The sequence below is a fragment of the Colletotrichum destructivum genome, chromosome 9 (assembly GCF_034447905.1).
Source record: "Colletotrichum destructivum chromosome 9, complete sequence".
Taxonomy (NCBI): domain Eukaryota; kingdom Fungi; phylum Ascomycota; class Sordariomycetes; order Glomerellales; family Glomerellaceae; genus Colletotrichum; species Colletotrichum destructivum.
Window position 1 is genome coordinate 2,839,627 of NC_085904.1, and position 20,875 is coordinate 2,860,501.

General features: G+C 55.1%; 4 protein-coding genes across 4 annotated transcripts; 3 read left to right on the forward strand and 1 right to left on the reverse strand.

The window, feature by feature from the left end:
• Positions 1–2,488: 2,488 nt before the first annotated feature.
• On the reverse strand, positions 2,489–3,739 carry CDEST_13965 (uncharacterized protein). The gene has a single exon (XM_062930121.1). The coding sequence runs from the start codon at positions 3,655–3,657 to the stop codon at positions 2,884–2,886; it is 774 nt and encodes a 257-aa protein (XP_062786172.1). The 5' UTR covers positions 3,658–3,739; the 3' UTR covers positions 2,489–2,883.
• A 1,519-nt stretch (positions 3,740–5,258) lies between these two features.
• On the forward strand, positions 5,259–7,750 carry CDEST_13966 (uncharacterized protein). Its single transcript, XM_062930122.1, has 2 exons — positions 5,259–6,023; positions 6,089–7,750. Exons 1-2 carry the CDS (start codon positions 5,969–5,971, stop codon positions 7,384–7,386), a joined length of 1,353 nt encoding a protein of 450 aa, XP_062786173.1. The 5' UTR covers positions 5,259–5,968; the 3' UTR covers positions 7,387–7,750.
• A 1,900-nt stretch (positions 7,751–9,650) lies between these two features.
• On the forward strand, positions 9,651–9,845 carry CDEST_13967 (uncharacterized protein; the record flags this gene model as incomplete). Its single annotated transcript, XM_062930123.1, has 1 exon — positions 9,651–9,845. The coding sequence occupies one exon, from the start codon at positions 9,651–9,653 to the stop codon at positions 9,843–9,845; it is 195 nt and encodes a 64-aa protein (XP_062786174.1).
• A 685-nt stretch (positions 9,846–10,530) lies between these two features.
• Positions 10,531–15,910, forward strand: CDEST_13968 (Putative ABC transporter-like, ATP-binding domain, AAA+ ATPase domain, CDR ABC transporter). Its single transcript, XM_062930124.1, has 6 exons — positions 10,531–11,807; positions 11,872–13,401; positions 13,461–14,408; positions 14,474–14,707; positions 14,767–14,996; positions 15,074–15,910. The coding sequence occupies exons 1-6, from the start codon at positions 10,713–10,715 to the stop codon at positions 15,489–15,491; spliced, it is 4,455 nt and encodes a 1,484-aa protein (XP_062786175.1). The 5' UTR covers positions 10,531–10,712; the 3' UTR covers positions 15,492–15,910.
• The last annotated feature ends 4,965 nt before the right edge of the window (positions 15,911–20,875 follow it).

Below are 20,875 nucleotides of genomic sequence, written 5' to 3' on the forward strand. Positions count from 1 at the left end.
AAGAGCAGAAAAGAGGATAAAAGCGAACGGTGTCTAGTTCCCAATGGCGCCTGCTCCTGTCCGCTAGCAAGTACCAGCGTCGCTTGCCAGGCAGTCGCAGCGCCGTTCAAGACAACCTCGCCCTGACACACCACCTGAGAAAACGTTTCCAAGGGGATATCGGGGACACGTGTCAGCGACTCGCCAGCATTGCGCGTTTCACTTACGCTACCTCACCCCCGACTCCGTCATCGTCCATTCCAAAGACACGGCAGCTCGCATACCCCTTAACAAGCAGAGTAGGCGGAGTAGGGGGCGAATCAAATATCGCGGATCCAGAACATCGGGCCGGCGTGAGCGATCGCCAAGGGCAGCAGCTACAGACTACTCCCCCAGGGTATCTCACTTCAATGAATCTATGAATCTGTCCCCGGAGGAACCGCAAGTGCCGTCCGGACGCAAGTTCTGAACCATCTTCGTCATGTCTGTCACTGATGGTCTCTTATTGAAACGTCACCGCATTCCTCAATGGACCAGTCGACTCGCCAGAATAGGCATAGCCATGAGGGGGGCTTGAGTGGTTTACGAGGTTTTCCTTCCGCGCCTGGCTTGAGCCAGGCCGTTGCAGGCTTTTCCAGACTCATAACGCCGCATAAATATGCTACACTTACTCATTCCACGTTGTCGAGAAGGGGGAGATACGCTACCCCTGTTGCTATTGCTAGCCAAGTGCGAGATACAATGCCTTATCATGGGGACTTCCCCGTCGTCGGGAGTGGCTATCGCTGCGCACTTGGGCGACGTGTTGTTACTACGTGATCATTCTTTCTGATCACGAACCAGCTTCACTAGGGAATATGAACATTCCGTTCACCTACAGTTGTCACATACGACCATACCCATTGGAAAACTCGGGATCCCGTCCGCTCTCCCATAGATAAGCCAATGAGGGCCGGATTAGTAGTTGGGTCGGTGACGACCAGCGAATACCTGGTGTTGTATGTTTTTTGGATTTTGGAGGTTCGGACGTCGGCCGTCCTCTCGGCGGAGTCGGGGCCCGGCTCCCTTTCTCGGTTGCCGGGGGTTCGCCGGGCTTCACGTGACCAGCTACGAGGTCGAAGACAGGGCCTCCGGGTGCAAAACGGACTGGGTTCGTCTCTTTCCAGGGTCTATGGTTGACTAGGTGAAGAAGCCGCGTTGAAGCCATCGGGGCAAATAACCTGTTCCACTTCACCAAAGGACGAGTCAAAAGAAGAAGGCTTGGGAGGGGGTCGGGAAAGAAGAAGCGTCGTCCATCTCTCGGCCAGCGGGTACCCGCGTCAACAATTTGAATTTCGGGTGGGCAGGGGAAAAAACCTAAAAGAAATAAAGGCGACGGGCGGATTGGTCTGGAACCTGCAAGTTTGATGTGTTGTTCTCGCTTGGCTCATCAGCGCGCGCGCTCTCGGGATATCCGGTGCTTGTAGGCAAGCCGCCGCCCCCGTGCGGGAAGGTGACGAACATCCAAACCATACGGCATCTTGCAGACTTACCCTCCGAGCCCTATTGCGATTGGGCATCCCGGGACTAGGGTACGAGCTTTAACGACCGCGGACGGATGCAGACGGATGCGGACGGCCAGTACACGAGCATAAAAAAAAAAAGGTTACAGGGCAGATGAGGCTGCGTGCATGGTCTAGAGGCGTTGAGTCAAGACGATAATGAAGAGAAGCCTCTCTCTCGCTCTCTCTTCCCAAGGAGGAAAGGACCATTTGACAGGGAGAGAGGCGAGAGGTCCAGGGAATCTCGAGATTGCATCCTTTTCCTTTCTTTTCATCCCGGGAGGCTAAGGAAGATCGTTTGTGATTCGCCAGGGATGCCCGATTCGATCACCTCCCAGGGCTGACTGACGTCGATGGGATGGTATTAGAAATAAAATATGTTTGCTTCTTTTCGAATTGTCATTGCCACGGTGCGAAACCCCATGCTGCCTTTTCTTTTTCTCAATGCATTGAATCGGTTTCTTCAGACTCTTCTGCAGGCTCTGCCCGATCCGTTCTCGATAAACCCCCTGCGTATTCGTGACAAAAAACTTTCTCCGGGGGTTCAAGGTTTTGTATGGATTCACGGAAAGGGTTCGGTTCTCGAAGCAGAGCAACTGAGGCGCTGGAGTCGCAGGATGGGGGTCGATGCCTTGGCGGGCGCGATACCAAGACCGAAGGGGACAGCAGGTCATGCACCGAGCCACGCGCGAAAAGCGTTAGCGGCTCGTCTCTAGACTCTTGAGAGCCCAAAGCTAGATACACACACACACTTACACACGCTCGCGCACGCGCACAACTGGCACCTTCACCACGCGGCGTGGCGGTTCCTCTGCCGGACGCTAAGGACGCCCGCAATGCGTGAAGAAGGGAGCGTGCGGCGTGGTGCTGTACTGCGGTATTGGGGCGGCCGCACTGTACGTATCCGTACTGGAGAAGGCTGTCGACACACCCGAGTTTGGCCATTTCTTTGCGCGGCGGGCGAGCGGCCGGTGTGGATGTGGGAGGATTTGGGAAGTGATCGCCCGAGCCTTGCCCAGAGCTTGGAGCATGTGTCACGAGGCGGTTTTTGGCGGATAGCTGTCTATACTCTACACATACAGTAGCTGTGCTCCTTGTCAAGAGTGCTCGAGAGGAGGGACTTGTTCCGCTGTCCCCCCCTTCCGTTCCCAGAGCCTTTTTTCTTCTTTCCCCATGAGGTGGACATGATGAAGATCACTCGAGCAGTGATTGCAGATCTCGTGGTCTAGAGCTCTCCATGGCCGGCCGGCACGGCATCTTCCTCGTGGACCGGGGGGCCCACCAGTATTCATCCACAGTTACACACGGGCGCACGTACGTTCTTGTCCACGTTTCGGATCCCATGCTTCAGGTCACGGGTATCTCAGGCTAGGACCCGTCGTTGTCGCAGAGCCCTGAAGGGTTTGGCTGGACTGCCAACTGAACTTGGACTCGGGCTCGTTCGTCGATGGGAAGGGTGGGCAAGGGTTGCTAGGGAGCAATGCTGGATACATGACGTGCGGGCCAAGGCAGGGAGGACAAGAGAAAGACTCGAGCGTGGTTTGTGAATGAGAGTAGGTGTGGGCTCGACAAGAAACGTGAACCGTGAATGGGAGAGATGCGACAGGGAGGCCTGACACGGAGGCGGCGCTGGCGGTACTTGTGTCATCAGGGTCGGCGTTGGTTGTCGGCCTGTTGTCGTCTGTCTAGCCGTACTCTGTATTGTGTGGTTAGTTGATAGTCGGTTGAGCCAGTCAGTTGAGAGAACTGTGTCGTCCCCATCGCGACTGCCACCAGACCCATCCGTTTCAGTTGCGCTCGTATCTTGAGATCTTCTTCTCGAACCAGGGAAGAGAACGGGGGAGGGAAGGGGGCGGAGTCGGCAATCGTCTTGTTTCTGGCGTGGGATGTCTGTATGTCTGCATGTCTGTGTCATCCGTCCTGCGCGGGTATGGGCCGACTTTTTGCGCTCGTCGCAGTACCAGAGTTGTTGGAGATTCGGGTTTCGGAACCCCTCTTCCCCCATCTGAGCTGCGACGGTGCTACGGCGCCAACGGTCGAACAGACCGCGAATGGGGATTCGACCCGTGCCTGGCCGGAATTCGAAGCTTAACGGGAGGGCTGTTAAAGTCCAGGTTCCGCGACGATTTGGAAACATGGGAAGAAGGGCAATTGTGGGATTCTGTGGGAATCGATGCCCTTTTGTTTCCTGTTGGGGGGTTGTCTGCTTGGACGGAGCTAAACAGACGAACAGGAAGATGGGCTCATCTCATCGCGTCCCCCTCCTTTTTTTAGGAGGGGGGAACGGTTACCAAACAAAAAGTCAATGGTGTTTGCCGGTTTTGGCAGGCGAAGGCCGCGTCAGGTTTCGTCCGCTCGTACTCTGTACCGGACGATGGACCAGGCTCGGGTTGTCAGGTCGGGATCGCACGAACTCTATTCTGCCCATAGACTGGAGTCACTGGACGAACAGCGATGGAGGCACATCAATGGCGCTTCCGGTGGTGGGTGCTACTACCGAGACGTCGTAGTAACCGAACTGTAATGTTAAGTGGTTGTGCAACGGCCGACCAAGCATTGTTCTCTGACTGGTCTCTGGCCCCTCAACGTAGGAATGATGAGCAGCAATTGCACATCGCGAAAGAAGAAAAATAAGAAGAAAGATAAACCACACCCGCACATTGCAATCGTCGTACATTGTAACCACCAGCTCAACGGGAGAGTGGGAGAGACATTGGGATCATGGGATGATGGTGCATAAGATGCTGATGCTGATGTTGGCGGCGTTCATCCTAATCCGGCATCTGGTCCTGATTAGATTGGCAGCTTCAGGGAGGGAAGGGGTAGGGGAAAATTGAAAATGGCGCGCAAATGTCCGCAAGGCGCACACTACACTACCAGTAGTAATACTTGTAGCATGCAGTGTCCACTGCTATGTACATGCTGTGTGCTGTGAATATATGAATGAAGGTGACGGTGCATCGGCTTGGGCTGAGTTCCTGGGCAATCAACTTAAACACGCCTTCCCTGCGTTGGTGAGATGATGGGTATCCGTACAGGATATCCATACTGACACACTGTATCCATATGGAGTGCTTAGTGTCAGTGTGTACCTCATTGTTCCCCCGAGATTGGGCGAAAGGGTGAGTACACAGTAACTAAGTGAGTAAGTGAGTGAGGTGTGGAGGGCATGGGCGGAGACTGACTGTTCAGTCCAGACCTTGGACCCCCGCCGGGCTTGGCCAGGGCCCGCAGGGGTGTCGGGGGAATCAAGGGATCCACAAGTGAGCTTTGCCATTTGGGGGCGGTGGCCAATCACAGATCGCAGCGGCCCCGGCCCTCACGTTTCGCCAGCACCATGACCCCTGTACCCTCAATCTCGTGCCTGTGTCCCGCAGATTCGCTTCCTGCGCCTTTTCGCGCGGCCAGTTGTGGCCCTGCCGCCCTGGACCAACGGCCAACAGCCTGTCCAATTGCTGCTCTCCTCCGTCTCCACCGGGCGTTCGTTCGTCCTTGGTTCTGTCATTCTCGGTCCCTCGTTCACTCACTTTCTCACTCTCTGGCTATCCCTCCCACTCCCCTTTCAGCTCACCCTCCGCCTAACGCCGCCGCCGCCGCCATACGCCTGCGAGAAGCCAGCATCTCGGACCATACCAAAGCTGGACTCAACCCATCCTTCTCCTTTGCCGTTCATCCTGGCTTCGCCTCCTCCTCCTTCCCCCATCCCGTTCATTCCCCTTCTCCCACCCCCGGTCAGCCCAAGCCCACCAACGGTGTCTTGCCTGCCTCTTTCTTCCATCTATTCGCTCACCTTCCTTTCTTTCAACCGGCCTTTTCCCACGTCTTTCTTTCCTCCGTCCATCAACACCTCCAGGTTCTCTGTTTCCCCCCTCGGCCATAGAACCTGCCGTTCGACGACCAAAGAGATTCGAGTCCCGCCAACCCGTCCGTCGCCATCGTCGTCGTCGTTCGATTTGCGCCTGACAACTCATCAAATCGCCGTCCATGTCTTTCGCTTCGCTCGCCTAGTCGCCCTCCTTCTACCACCACAAATGCCGAGCTAGTCTCCCAGTCCACTCGTTACCCAACTACTCTCACTCTTCACTCGCCATCAACCCGGCCGCCTACAGGGTCCTCTCCCCCGAATTCCTTCGCCCGTCACATTCCAGTCGAGACCACGCCAGTACACCGGCCTCTCCGCGCATTCCTCGACGTGTGGTTCTGACAATACTGCGATTGTCCTATTGAGCCGACATTTCGTCTTCTTCATTCATTATATTTACTGACATTCCCTCTTCGACGCCGCTTCCGTGGCACCGACCATTGGTCCTCTCGATTCCTGCATCTAACCACCCCGCGAACTGATCGACACATTTACACTCGAAGGTCTCGCAACCAAGATCGGCATCGCTAGATCAGCGTTATCAACTAGTTTCTTCCATTCACCTACAGCCAGATCGTCATCCGTCATGGCTCACTTTGACCCCAACTTCCACCTTCGCTCGCTTGAGGAGCTGCACGCTGGTATGTCAGCCCAACATGGTGCTTGCCGTGCCTCGATTCCTTCCTTACTGACACGACAACCGTAGTCATCCTTCCCCGACAGAACGGCTGCCTCAAGTGCGAGGACAAGGCGCCGACATGCCCCAGCAACTGCAAATCCGACGAATTTTGCTCTTTCACCATTCCGACCTGTAACACCTGTGCCCAGGCTATCTGTGTCAAGGACGACAGCAGTTCATCTGCATCATCAAGCAGTAAGCCGAACACGGGCGCCATCGTCGGAGGCGTTATTGGTGGTCTAATTGTCATCGCCATCGCCACCTACCTCGTGTGGAGGTTCTTCATCAAGACCAAGAGACAGTCCATCATCCAGGAATCCTACATTGAAGAGTCCAACGAGAAGACCATCAATGAGAAGTCCACCGGCGAGCCACGACAGACCAACCGCGATTCGACACACACGGTACACTCGATCGCCTCGACGGTGCTTACCCGTGCCTCCAACATCATTCAGATTGCCTACATCCCCGGCGTTACGAACCGTGCCACGCCTACGTCTCCGACGCTCCTCGTCCCTCCCGTGCCCCCTATCCCGATGCACGCCTCCAACTCCGCTGCCAGCAGCCCCTCGCCGTACGAGGAGCCGCACTTCTTCGTCCCCGGCGAGCTTCGCGACTCCACCTACTCGGGCATCTCCGGCTACTCCGACCGCACATCTGTCGCAAGAACCTCGTATGCCCCTCGCTCTAGCATCGCACCCAGCATCGCGTCTACCATCTACGGCAAGAACGCCGTTGTTGTTGCTCCTGCCCAGACTGGTATGCGTGCCAAGGCTGCCGTAGTAAGTGTCAAGTCCATGGGCGTCGGCACGACCGGCAGCAACACCCCTCCCGTTCCCAGCGTCGACTACGAGAAGTACGCCGCCCCTAGCCGTCCCAAGAGCCGCGACAGCACGTTCAGCGTTGGATCAACCTTTCTCAACAACGCCAACACGGCGACCGCCGCCCCCGTTCAGAGAGTGCAGGTTGTCCGCGTTGGCAGTGGCAATGGACCGAAGCAAGTCAGCGTTGGATCCTCCAAGGCGTCATCAACAACAGACGAAGCCTCAGTGCCCGGCACTCCCCCACCGCCTAGCAGCTCTACCGCCACTCGTGACTCGGCCGCCGTTACCGTCATCGACGAAAGCCCCGCGGTAGACCAAGGCCCCTTCTCTGATCCTCCTGAGCCCAAGCCCGCCGCTATCCGCAGCACCCACAGCTTGAGCGCGGTGATTGAAGAGGCCACAAGACGAGCCGCTGCAGGGCCCGACAGGCGTTCTCAAAGGACAAGCTCATACGAGCGGGGACGCAGTCCTTTTGGCGACGAACACGCCACGAAAGACTAAACATACTGAAGAAGCCTACAACAACAAAACATAACCCCTACCAAAACACTATATGATGGGCGTAGGCCCTGATGACGATTTACTCACTACCATTTACTAGCCTATATATCAGGGATGACCTCCCATGTTTCTTTCTCGTATCTATTTTTTTCTGCTAGACGACCCGGTTGGAATAGGCCTACGGGGCCAGACCGAGGGACGCCTTTGGATGGACAGGACTCTTTATGGACAGGCATTGGCGTCGTGGATATTCTACTGTTTACTTTGCTTGAAGGATTATGGAATGATGCGTAGAGGTGTACGTCAGCCATTCACGCCTTTACCGATGTGTCTATTGAACAGAGATGTGATTCTCCATCCACACCCCGTCTGAGCCTGTGCCTGTGAATTCACTCTGGTGATTATGATATTCAGCCTCCACTGCCCATCGTTATTCGATAACGGCTGGAGGAGCTGATTCCTCGCTCAAGGTCCACTGCATTCCCAAGGGTAGTTCGTTAGGACTTCCGCTGCTGGTGAATCGTGTAAGTCAACGGTTACAGAAAGGGACGCAGGGCACGTGGCATTTGCACATCTGATCTGCCCTGGCCAAGCGACGTGCCTCCGGTCTCCCGAAATCCGGATGAGACCGCTTGTTGTAACAAGTTCATCCGATACTCTCGTCAGCCATCATCATCGGATTGTGTCCTAGGAGAGTTTGAGGGTTCCATCGCGACCGCCCTCCCGTCGCTATGATTACAACACCGCTCCTTGGACTTGGCCCCTCAGCTCTTTGTCGCTATTTTCTGACGAACACTCAAAAGGTAGGGGGTGGGGACATGATAAGAATCACCCATGACACCCTCCCTCTCAGTGTGCTATCGGGTGTTATGCTTCATCAGGTAGGATGATGAGACTCATAGTGCGTGTCATGTTTCCTGCTCTGAGTCGCTACTTTGTCAACCATGATCCCCTCTCCCTTCTCTCATTGCCTCCACTCACGCACCAAAAGATGGACTCATGCCGCGGCGGGCAAGACACCAATGCCCAAGAAACAAAAGTATTTCCGAAACCGAGAATCGAACTCGGGGCTATGCCTTTCCATTTCACAGGGAGGTACTGCAAATTGAGAGGGCATCATGTTAGCCACTACACCATATCGGATAATGTTGATGGTAGTTCCGAAACCGAGAATCGAACTCGGGGCTATGCCTTTCCACTGCTCAGTTCAGAACTGTGAGTTGAGAGGGCATCATGTTGGCCACTACACCATATCGGATGTTGTTGAGTGCGACATGAAAATTTCATATTATGACTGTTGCCCCGTCTACGCACCACTCAGTTTCCACACTGATTAAGTGGGGGCTATCCGTCACCAACACGGCGTGTGCATTTTCCAATCTGGTCGCCCAAGTAATTCGGTCTGCCTGCTTTCTCACCTCTGCAAACCGCGGTGATAATGCCCGCAAACAGGTCATCTTTCGCGTAGGCGCCGCAGGAGTTTGGTGAGATGGAACGGCGATTGAGTTGGGCGGCTGGCCGGGCAAGTGTACCGTCCCACTCTCTTTCTTGGCTGGTGAGCCGGCCCCATCGGGCGGCGCCATCGCCCGGTCTCAACACTGCCTCTTCATCAAGGTATCGCCGCAATCGAATCTCGCTATCGCGTTGCAGCAATCTACGTGGTCGCGCTGCACCAGGAAGCCTGCCTGACACTATAATGTGCTGGCAGGATGCGCCACCATGACAGGTCCAAGATTGTTGTAGGGGCACGGTGACGCAGTATGAACTCTTGCGCAGTGCGGGCTTTGTCCCAAGCAAGCTCTGGTCTCTCTCTAGTCGTGGCGCTACACCATCTTAGCTAGGGACCAAGGGAAAGGGGGCTCTGGTTGGTACTGGTTGGCGGAATGACGGACATTCGGGCCCGAGAGTCCGCCCCGAGAAAGTGGAGACAGGACAGACGGAGTCTCGTCCGAGTGTCAGCTCCCACCGTATCTCTCGTGTAACACATCAGCAGCACGTCGAGTTTTTGGCTCTGCCCGCGCCCGCCTTCCGAGACCGGTTGTGCTGGGGTAAGTTCGGAGACGAACTCGACACTACGAAGGTCAATTCCATACATGATGAACACCAGCCAAGTGACGATGCAATAGAGACTGCTGCATTCCTACTTACGCAGGCAATCATCATTGTTTTTTCCCCAGCTCACAACTACCTCTCTTTCTTGGTCACGATGTTTGGGATCGAAAAACCCCTGAATCATCCTTTTCGATCGTCACACACACGGTAGCATGCCAACATGCCAGATGCTGGGCAGCACAAGCTTCTTTGCGATGCTACGTGCAGAGACGTCGAGGCCAACAATGGTTCACAATGGGGACGGCCTATGCGGAGTAGATCACAACAATTCCAGGAGACTGCAAGTGACACATGTAAGGTGGGTCGGTTTTGGTCCTTCTGTATGTAAGCATGTGAGGTACGAGTGAGGTTGGATTGACTATACATCTCAGCCGATGTGTGAGAAACAGTCCACAGGGCCACCCATGCTGATAACGTGCGCAGCCGTCTCATCCCCACGTCATCCGATGATATCAGTGGATGCGTCAGCATCTTGGGATTTTCAGTCACTTCAAATGGCAGCAGCGAAGAGATCCGACGAGCCTGTGTTACCCATTGTTTATTCACCGTTTACAGTTTAGGATGGCTCTCATTCGGACTCACATACGTCAACCCATATGCCCCAGAGCTTCCAACCAGTGATATAACACTACTGCGCCTAGTGTAGGCATGTCAATCCTCTAATGATTTGAAATAGCATCACGATTATGACCAGATGGCCAAAACTAGGCCCACTGACATATGGGAGATATAGACATGAAGATTTAGCGCCAAGATACTGAGGGCAGCAACAGCCTTGCGCCGTCCAAGATAGTGAAATGCGGAAAACAGTGAGAGAGCGCATCCCGCAGGCCCCGAACGCGTCGGCCTGTGCCGTTGCGACAGACACGGCGTTTGAAGTCTCCACTCCCTAGCAACCTCTCAAGTCCCGAGGGCAGCTTGCAACCTCCGTCGCGGACAAATCTCTGGATGCCCGAGTCCGTTCTTGGCGAAGAGGTAAGTTTTCCGGTACCAACGCCCAACAGAGTCTCCGAGCCATTACTATATAGACTCCTCTATCCTTTTAACCATGTGCTTTCTATATCTACTTATATGTCAATGCGCGGCTGGCTCTTACTGGGTCTTCATAATCTTAATCAGATCACTTGTTTCGTTCCATCGTTCCAGTCACACGTCCATTGCCCTTTTCAGTTCCTTTCCTCCTAGAAGCGGCTCCCTCGCGCCATCTGCATGCCATGCAGTCCGACAAAGTCACAGAGAAGGAGCGCCCCGGCTCAACCTATGAGGACCGGGTCAGATCCTGCAACTCGGTAGAGTCAGACTCCACAGCCGTGGTCAACAACAAAAACAACCAACTCTCCGACCGAGGAGAGGTCGAAATCGAGCAGGAGGCCCGTATGAATGATGAAATCCTTCAGTTGGCTCGTCGCTACACCACCCAGTCTCTTCACCAGGGCTCACTCTTTCCTGTCACTGCGGGAGGCACTCTCGATCCCCACAGCGCCGACTTCAACGCGAAGAAATGGGCAAAGGCCTTTTACAACCTCCGCAACGACATCGCCGACGGGACCCCTCCTCGAACGGCCGGCATCGCCTTCCGAAACCTCAACGTTTACGGGTTCGGAACGTCCACCGACTACCAAAAGAGTGTCGGGAATGTGTTTCTCGAGGCAGCCAGCTCCTTCAGCAGGCGAATCCTGGGCCAGCAGAAGCAGCAGCGCATCGATATCCTCCATGGCCTCGAAGGTGTTGTACGGAGCGGCGAAATGCTGTGCGTTCTGGGCCCCCCAGGCTCCGGCTGCTCGACTCTGTTGCGGACTATTGCAGGAGATACCCATGGTTTCCATGTTAGCGACGACTCTCTCATCAACTATCAGGGCATCCACCCGAAGCAGATGAGTACGGCCTTTCGGGGTGAGGCCATCTATACCGCCGAGGTCGATGCGCACTTTCCGCACCTCACGGTTGGTGATACGCTCTATTTCGCGGCGCGCGCGCGATGCCCAAAAGCCATTCCTGAAGGCGTATCGCGTCGCGAATATGCGGAGCATCTCCGAGATGTCACCATGGCCATGTTTGGCATTTCGCATACCAAGAATACCAGAGTCGGTGATGATTTTGTCCGCGGCGTCAGTGGAGGTGAGCGAAAGCGGGTGACGATTTCCGAGGCCGCTCTGAGTTACTCCCCGTTGCAATGCTGGGACAACAGTACACGCGGCCTCGACAGTGCCACTGCCCTGGAGTTTTGCCGTACCCTGCGCACGCAAGCAGACATTCTGGGCACAACGGCGTGTGTCGCCATTTACCAAGCATCACAGGACGCGTACGATGTGAGTATTCCCCATCCGACACACTAGCGAAGATTCGATGCCAGATTCTAACAGAGGTACTCAGGTGTTTGACAAAGTCATAGTCCTATACGAAGGCAGGCAGATCTTTTTCGGCAAGACGAGCGAGGCCAGGACCTACTTTGAACGCCTTGGTTTTGTCTGTCCAGACCAGCAGACGACAGCCGACTTTTTGACCTCCATGACCAGCCATCAAGAACGGATCGTCCGCCCCGATTGGAAAGGCAAGCCCCCACCGCGAAGCCCTGACGAGTTTGCCGAGGCGTGGAAGAGAAGTCAGCACCGTGCCGCCCTCGATAACGAGATCGATGACTACGTCGATCGCCACCCATTCAACGAAGAGGATTATGACAGGTTCCTCGCATCTCGGCGTTTCGATCAGGCCAAGTCACAACGCCCGCAGTCGCCATTCACCCTCTCCTACGCAGAACAAGTGCGCCTCACGCTGTGGCGTAGCTGGGTTCTACTCCGGAACGATCCCAGCATGACCCTGACCATGCTTGTCACCAATCTCTTCCAGGCTCTCGTGATGAGTAGCGTGTTCTACAACCTACCCCAGGACTCGACCAGTATATCGCATCGCGGTATCTTTGTCTTTTTTGTCGTGCTTATGGTAGCTCTTGGTGTTTTTCTCGAAATCATGACCATCTATGCGAAAAGACCCATTGTCGAGAAACACAACCGCTACGCGCTGTACCACCCTAGCGCAGAGGCTTTGTCGGCCATGATTTCAGACCTGCCATATAAGTTTGTCAACTCGGTCATCACAACCCTCATCATGTACTTTATGGCGAATCTTCGACGCGAGCCCGGCCCCTTCTTCTTCTTCTACTTGATCGTTATCATCATGACAATGGTGATGTCGATGATGTTCCGGTTGTTGGGCTCACTCACAAAGACGATCGCCCAGGCCCTTGCGCCAGCATCGGTAGTCATTCTCATCATTGCTCTCTACACCGGATTCGCCATCAAGGTTCAGTACATGCAAAACTGGCTGGGCTGGCTCCGGTGGATCAATCCTGTGTTTTACGGATTTGAGAGCATGCTCCTCAACGAGTTTGTGGGACGGCGCTTCCGGTGTGCGAACTTTGTGCCGGCCGGTCCCGGGTACGAGTCCGTCCGGCCCGATGAGCAAGTTTGTACGATTGTCGGCTCGGTCCCTGGAGAGGAATTCGTCGACGGTGCCGCCTATCTCGCCACCTCGTACGGCTATCTGAACTCCCATAAATGGCGGAATGTGGGTATCATGGTCGCATTCGCAATCTTCTTCTTAGCCTGCCACCTGGCCGCCGCAGAATATGTGGCCTCGGATCGATCCAAGGGCGAGGTACTGGTCTTCAGCCGGAAGGCCATGGGCAAGCGTCGAAAGCAAGGAATCAGCGACATTGAGACCACGGCCGTCCGTCAGCAAGAGCAGGCACTGGAGTCCTCGGATGATGTTTCCAACATGGAAAAGATGACTTCCATCTTCCATTGGCAGAACATCTGCTACGACGTCAAGATCAAGGACGAGACACGTAGGATTCTGGACAATGTTGACGGCTGGGTAGCACCGAAGTCCCTGACTGCTCTCATGGTAAGTCGGATTGTTTCCGAGCTGATGACATACCCACAAACGCTGATAAATATCAATAGGGAGTCTCGGGAGCAGGCAAGACCACTCTCCTTGACGTACTTGCAAGCCGGGTGACCATGGGTGTCATCACGGGCGACATGCTCGTCGACGGCAAGCCTCGCGATGAGTCCTTTCAGCGCAAAACCGGATACGTTCAGCAACAGGATTTGCATCTTCACACGTCGACTGTACGAGAGGCCTTGAACTTCAGTGCGTTACTTCGGCAGCCCTCTCATTATACCCGCCAGGAGAAGTTGGACTATGTCGAAACAGTCATCAGCCTCCTTGACATGCAGGAGTATTCGGAGGCAATTATCGGCATACCTGGCGAGGGACTTAACGTGGAGCAACGAAAGAGGCTGACGATTGGCGTTGAGCTGGCCGCGCGCCCGCAACTCCTCCTTTTTCTCGATGAGCCTACGTCCGGCCTTGATAGTCAAACATCATGGTCTATCTGCAACCTGATGGAGAAGCTGGCAAACAGCGGCCAGGCGATTCTATGCACCATCCACCAGCCTTCCGCAATTCTGTTTCAGAGGTTTGACCGGCTTCTTCTCCTTGCTAGGGGTGGCAAGACGGTGTACTTTGGTCCCATTGGGAAGAATTCGCAGTGCTTGACTGACTACTTCGTCCGGAACGGCGGGCCCCCTTGCCCCCCCGACTCGAATCCGGCCGAGCACATGTTGCACGTCATCGGCGCCGCCCCCGGTGCCCATACGGAGATCGACTGGCCTGCCGTTTGGCGCCAAAGCAGCGAGTACCAGGGCGTCCAGGATGAACTGCGTAGGTTGTCTGCCGGTCGTTCGACGCATACGGAACAGCAGTCCAGTGGCCAGGATTCGGCTTCGCGCTCAGAGTTCGCTGCGCCCTTCGGCCTCCAGTGCCGGGAAGTCGCCAGACGCGTTCTTCAGCAGTACTGGCGCAGCCCGACTTATATCTATTCCAAAGCTTTCCTGTCTTGCGGTGCCGTAAGTGGCCTCCAAAGATGCTGAACCGTTTGAGGAAAACTGACTAACTCTGTCTGTTTTTACAGGCTCTCTTTATCGGCCTGTCCTTCCTTAACATCGAGAACACCCAAGGCGGCCTTCAGAACCAGATGTTTGGTGTTTTCATCTTCCTCGCCATCTTCAGCCAGCTCGTCGACCAGATTTTACCCGTTTTCGTCTCCCAACGTACCATGTACGAGGCCCGCGAACGCCCGTCCAAGTCGTACTCGTGGGTGGCGTTCCTTGGTGCCAATATGCTGGTGGAGGCCGTTTGGAACTCAGTAAGCATGGAATTTACCCCCCCCCCCCCCCCCCCCTTTCCATTATTGACAGAGTTTAGATCATGTCTGTGTTCAGCTTTCTCTTGTGGTACTTCCCCCTTGGCCTCTACCGCACTTCCCGTCAGACCGGGACGGAGCACTCCCGCGCGACCACGATCTTTCTCTTTGTCTGGGCCTTCTTCATCTTCGCCAGCACCTTCGCCCACTTCGTCATCGCCGGCCTCGACAGCCACGATGTCGCCGGCGCCATCGTCGGCCTATTGACAATCATGATGTTTGGGTTCTGCGGGTGAGTTCCCACGGATCGCTGGTCTTCTTGAGCCTCGACGTTGAGAGTGTGTTCACTGACGTGCTTGTGTCCACCAGCATCCTTGCCGGACCAAACGTCCTTCCGCGCTTCTGGATCTTCATGTACCGCGTCAACCCCTTCACCTACTTCGTGGAGGGCTTCCTCAGCACCGCGTTAGCGAACGCCAGGGCATCCTGCGCCCCGAACGAGTTCCTCGTCTTCAATCCGCCCGCCGGCGGCACCTGCGCCGAATACCTGCGGCCGTACGTGGACGCGATGGGCGGCTCAGTCGATAATCCGGACGCCACGGACGCATGCCGGTTCTGTCCCATCGCCGAGACCAACAGCTTCCTGGCGTCGGTGAACGTCGACTTTGCGAACCGCTGGCGCAACTTCGGCATCATGTGGGCGTTTGTCGTTTTCAACATCGCGGCGGCCTTCCTCCTATACTGGCTCGCCCGCGTGCCGAAGAAGTCCAAAGTCAAGAGCGACTGAGGGGAGTAATTCGTGTTTGGGGGCTCCCGAGCATCGGGTACATCCCAAGTAAGCCAGTTCAACTACGTTGGCTTTTCCTTCTTCCTATCAGTTTCTTTTTTCTTCAAATGATTTTGCCTCTCGTTCGCCCTATCAGGGATGTATTACTTACTTTGGTTTTATTTCACCCTTGCCCTTCTGCCTCCGCGCCACGATTGGAACCCCCGTTTTAATGTACTTAGATGGTATAGACCTATTGGATATCGCGGGGCTCTCATCAGACCTCGCAGCGGGCTCGACATATTCAAAATCGTCATCACGAACCCCTATCTCAGACAGGTTCCTTACTCACTTACTGTTCCAGCTTTGGTATGCGTGCCTCGATCCGAGAAAGAAGGAAAAAGAAATAAAGAAAAAATGGGAGAAACGCCCAGATTATTGAGAAAGCCCATCCATCCATCCATTCACACCTTTATTTCGCGTGATCATGACACGATCCCGGACCGGTTTCATTAGGCACCAACCAACCCCGAGTCTTTCAGCCAAATTTTTTTAAGTAGGGACGGCTCCGTAATTGGATATCGCTTGCTAGTATGTGCCCAAAGGGCGCTGCTGCTGCTGCTACGCTGAATCAGATTGGAAATTTCAAGTAGGCACTGGCTTATGGCATCAGTGATGTATGCTAAGCGGACAGTACCTCCAGCTACTACACACCTGTTTGATACTCCGATCATCTGCCGGACGCCGATCGCAGCATCGACGCGTCTCCGCGATGGGTGTGGCTTCCTTCTGCCGCACCCAACTCGCCGTATCAGTCGACCTGTTCGAAAGGGCCAACTGCTACGGTTTCACTGCGAGTCGACGAGGAAAAGAGGGTGGAGCAACAGCCCACTTGGCAGATCCATGTACAGAACTCGCCTTACACGCCCCGTTTCCATCCTCAGCCGCGAGAATCATACGAGGTTTCCCGCCTCACTTTCTTTTTTGGCATCAACCCCCCCTCCCCCTTCCAGAAGGGCAGTGGTCTCATGTCTCATGTCTCAGCCGAAATTGAGCCCTGGGAATCGAACGCACGCCGGACGGGGGCGAGCGAGCAGCAGATCTGCAAACCCGCAGGCCGCAGCGTTCGCCTCCTCAAAAAAACGGCCCGACGAGAACCGGGGCACCGGACGTCAAGGAAGCCTCAGATCCCCGGTCTGTACGTCCGAGAGATGTCGGATGTATGCCCTTTGTGCGGGTTCCTCCCTTTCGTTACGAACGGTAGAACAGATATATCCACTAGACTGACTGTCTTACTCTATTCACAGCACCCACCGGCTCCACAGCCATTCTATGTAATGACAACATCGAGATTGCCCCCTGAGGATACCCTTCATTCAACCTGCATCGGGCTGAAGATGGACGGCTCAAGCAGTGCCCTAGATCGACATGCCCGGAGGAACAGAGACCCTCGCCACTGACCAGGTTCTCACACGAACGCCGATGGTTCCATCAAAGTAGCATACTCGCCGGAAAAAGTATGCGATGTGAAACCGCTTGGCAAAAAAAAAAAAAAAAAAGGGCCGACACGACCGACATCCGGTGTTCTATCCGCGGGGTCTATGGTGATTTGGAGGGTGCTCCGGGGCCATGAAGCACGGGCGAGGCCTGGCGACGGAGACGACTCTACACAGACGGAGACGACCAGATCGAACCACTAGCGCCGAGGCCGGGGCCGATTGGGGGGCCGGGGGGGGGGGGGGGGGGGGGGGGATGGCTAAATGGGATCGTCGGACGCCTGCCGCCCCATTCCGCCTCACCAAACCGCCGACCCGTCCACATTTCAGTCGCCCGAGATGGGGGCCCTGGCGTTTAACTACAATCCCCCTCTAGCAACTCAATTTAGTTAACTCGCTGGGTTGGGAATCCCTGCAGAAAAGGCCGAAGCTAACGAGACGTAGCATTTCCCATTCGCCCGAGATTCGGGAACGGCGTGGAAGGGGCAAAGTCTATGGTCTACAGCAAGCCAAGGGGGGGGGGGGGGGGGGGGGGGGGCGAAGTATGCGATTAACATCCATCCCAATCCGACTGCACGTCTGGTCCAAACAACCACATGGGAGTTCCAGAGTCCCGCGTTGTTCGGCGCGGGCAGCCTGCGCTTTTCGCGGCCACGAGCGCCTAGGCACTCAACAGACAACCACAAAACGTAGTCAACCAAGGACGTTGCGATAGAAGCGCTCGTGCTAGCCAATAAATAACCTGCATCCTTCAGGAGCTTCTTGAGAGCCATTCACCCAGCAGAAAGCGGGAAGAAAAAGCTGCGAGATGAATCTTAGGAGACGTGTTCCGTGGGTATCCCGCCTCGGCGGCAGATGTCTGCGCCGAGCCTTGGATCAGTAGTCCTTGAATGTCATCTATATGAGGCGGGTTAAGAAAAGTAAGTCGTGGGGGGGGGGCATGCTCTCTTTCCCGCGTCGGTAATTGACAAGCCTTGTTGTTAAGTAGCAAGGGACGCCGGCCGCTTGGCCTCGCCGTATTTCCCATGCCCCGACGTTGCAGCGCTATACGGCAGTGAGGAAGGCCTCCGCGCATCCCATGCTCGTGCAGCAGCGTCCAGACCTATTACTACAAGATGTTCCAGGCACCCAAGAGGGGGGGAAAGTGAATCTTGGATTTGACACCCCCCTCCCCCCCACACACAGACAATAGTGCCTTTCGATGTGCTCTCGGCAGTTGGGTCATTGATCGGGAACGTAGGCAAAAACATGGCTTGGTCTGCGGTTCCAGGGATCCGTGGGATCAGCCCTGGGACGATGGATGTTTCTTTTTTCTGTTCCGTCGTCTCGTCGTTTCTTATTCTCCTGCGCGGGCCGTTACGCGGGCTTAGCCGCGACATTATCAGGGCATCGCATCGTGTGGCGGGCAGTCCTCATCGCAAGGACGAGTTTCAAGTTAAATAAAAGCGTTTAACAAAGAACTGTGATCACACTGGATGGGGAGTGACGAAATCCACGTCATCAACTCGGGCAACCCTGACTTTGTGCCGGAGTGCGGTCGACGACAGCAAGAAAGAGCCAATAGTAAGATCGGCGTGCCTACTAAGTTAAATTGTCGTCAAACTCTTTTCTCTTGCCTCGTGGTGGGGTTGCAAGGCTGTGATGAACATGTGGCTAAGCCTTGCCCGTCGGCGGGTATGGTCAACCCCTTCCGTGACACATCTGATTTACGACCGTGAGAAATGATAGGCCACTCAAGCTACCATTTGTTACAATTTCTCACTCAAAAGTGTTCGTCAGAGGGGAAGCCTCAGAGACGTACCCTGAACGGCCAGGGTCTCGTCATGTCCGTTCATCTGTTCGTGCAGTATATGCAGGTATCGCACTGACGCAGGTCTACATGCCTGCCTAGCACCAAACCGGGGAAGATGGGCATCCAACCCGCGATGACATTAATGTAGAACGTGTGATTGCTGCAGGTCACGAGTTGGCTGACCGCTATCCGCGCCTGGCTGCGACGTCCCCATAATGGCGAGCTGTGCCTCGACGTATGGACGAACATAGCCAAGGATTCGGTTTCCAAGGCATGTTTCCCCTCAAAAATACGCGACACAAGAGAGACGATCCTTCCCCCGGCGGAGGACGTTGGTCGCCAGAGAGGCACGTCGTAGGGTATCAACCAGGAGTCTGAGAATGGGTGCTTGCCCCCCCCCCCCCCCCCCCCGGCCTCGTATGGCCAACGATCGATGTCAGTAACACTGCGTCATACGATGCTCGTGACGGCTGTGACGGGTCGGCTCAGTCGGTCAAGTGCCTTTGAACTATCCATACTACTTTTCGAACTGGCATGTTGGTAGCCACACACCTACTTTGACCCTAAGGATATCTTTAGATCAACATGCCCGCAAGAACTGGCGAGAGTGCTTAGCAGGGAGGTATCCGATTGGGCCAGTTGTGCTTGTTGCATGTCTGCTTATCCGACGTGGGGAGAAAGATGAGGGAGTCAAGACTTCCTTCTTGTCCTCTATTTATGCAGTGTGCCGGCGCAGGCGAAGCGTCAATCGCCCAGCTCGTGTGCTGCTCTGACGACGCACCACTCCCACTGGGTGCATCAAGCGTATTGGAATATCCAGCGGTTTGGTTTCATGGCGTAGCGACGGCGGCAGCAGCAGCAGAAACTCGATTTGGAGACTGGATGGCGGCGGTTTTTGCGATTATCCTCTACACTACCGAAAGTCGGAGCTCTGCAAAGCCTCTCGAGTGTGAGCCACACAGTCTTTCGGTGAGCGTGACGCTTGAAACTGTCAGATGTCGGGGAAACTGGCCAAGGTCATAGGGTTTGCGGAAGTTTCATATGGCTGAGCTATACTTGGCCTCACTGTGCATGGCCGTTGAAATCGCAAGGCAACGTGCCGGGCGAGGGAAATCTAGGAAAGTCATCCACGGAATGCCTTGACTACTAAGCCTAGGAGGCGATGCAGGTCGAGGAAAGAGAAACGCTGGGCATGGGCGCCATAAGCAATATTTTCTTCTCCTTCGGGTTGGGGGTCAGTCGACTTGCTGACCGCCGTTTGTCCGCAGAATCCAATGCCCCTATCAGCCTTTGCTGTCATCATCTTGCAATGTTCCGTTTCAGGCAATGCATGGCTAGAATTTCGAGGCTTGTCGCTTTGTCGAAGTGCAGAGCGGAGCGGCATCGGGCGTTGACGACGGCGGAGCAGCGAAGAGAGTCTATCCGCCGGCCACGCATCATCTGACCAATACGGGCTGAACGGTGAGGTTCCGCGGCCGGGAACTAACATGGCGCGGCATGTTCAGCTTTTAGTTTGCAGAAGGCAAGAAGCGAGAATTTAATGTGAGACTTGCGGAGTCGCCCCGGATGACCGGGTCTGGCACGGAGGTCGGTGAGACAGCAGCTCGGCAGGAGACGGGACGAGGCATGACTGCTTGCGTTGTGCGTGTTACAGTTACACTAATTTCGTGGCATGTTGTTCCGGAGACGTAGGGCCAAACCCGCACAGTCGGTGACGGCCTACCCTTTCGGGGCCGGTCTTTAAGATAGAACAGATATGCACTGTCTCCAATTTAATGTCGTCCATTACTACTAACAAGTTGAAAACAAGCCCATTGGGGGTGGCCAGCTTGATGACGTCGGATCAATTGATCGAGGCGTCTGTCTCGTGATGTCAAGCTGCTGCGGATGCTAGTTGGCGAGGTTCAAAACCGGCCCTGTTTACCGAGCGGGCCGTAGTCGGCCATCAATAGAATGGAGAGCAAACGAGTGTGTTGGAAGACGGGGCCCTCCCCCTTCCCTCCCGGAACCCTCGTCGCTCTCAGCCGGAAAATTTTAACAACGAAAAAGAAAAGAAAAACCAAAACGCCTACCACCAGCACAGGAGTGATTCGGGAGTAGCTCGGCCAAGGTGAAAA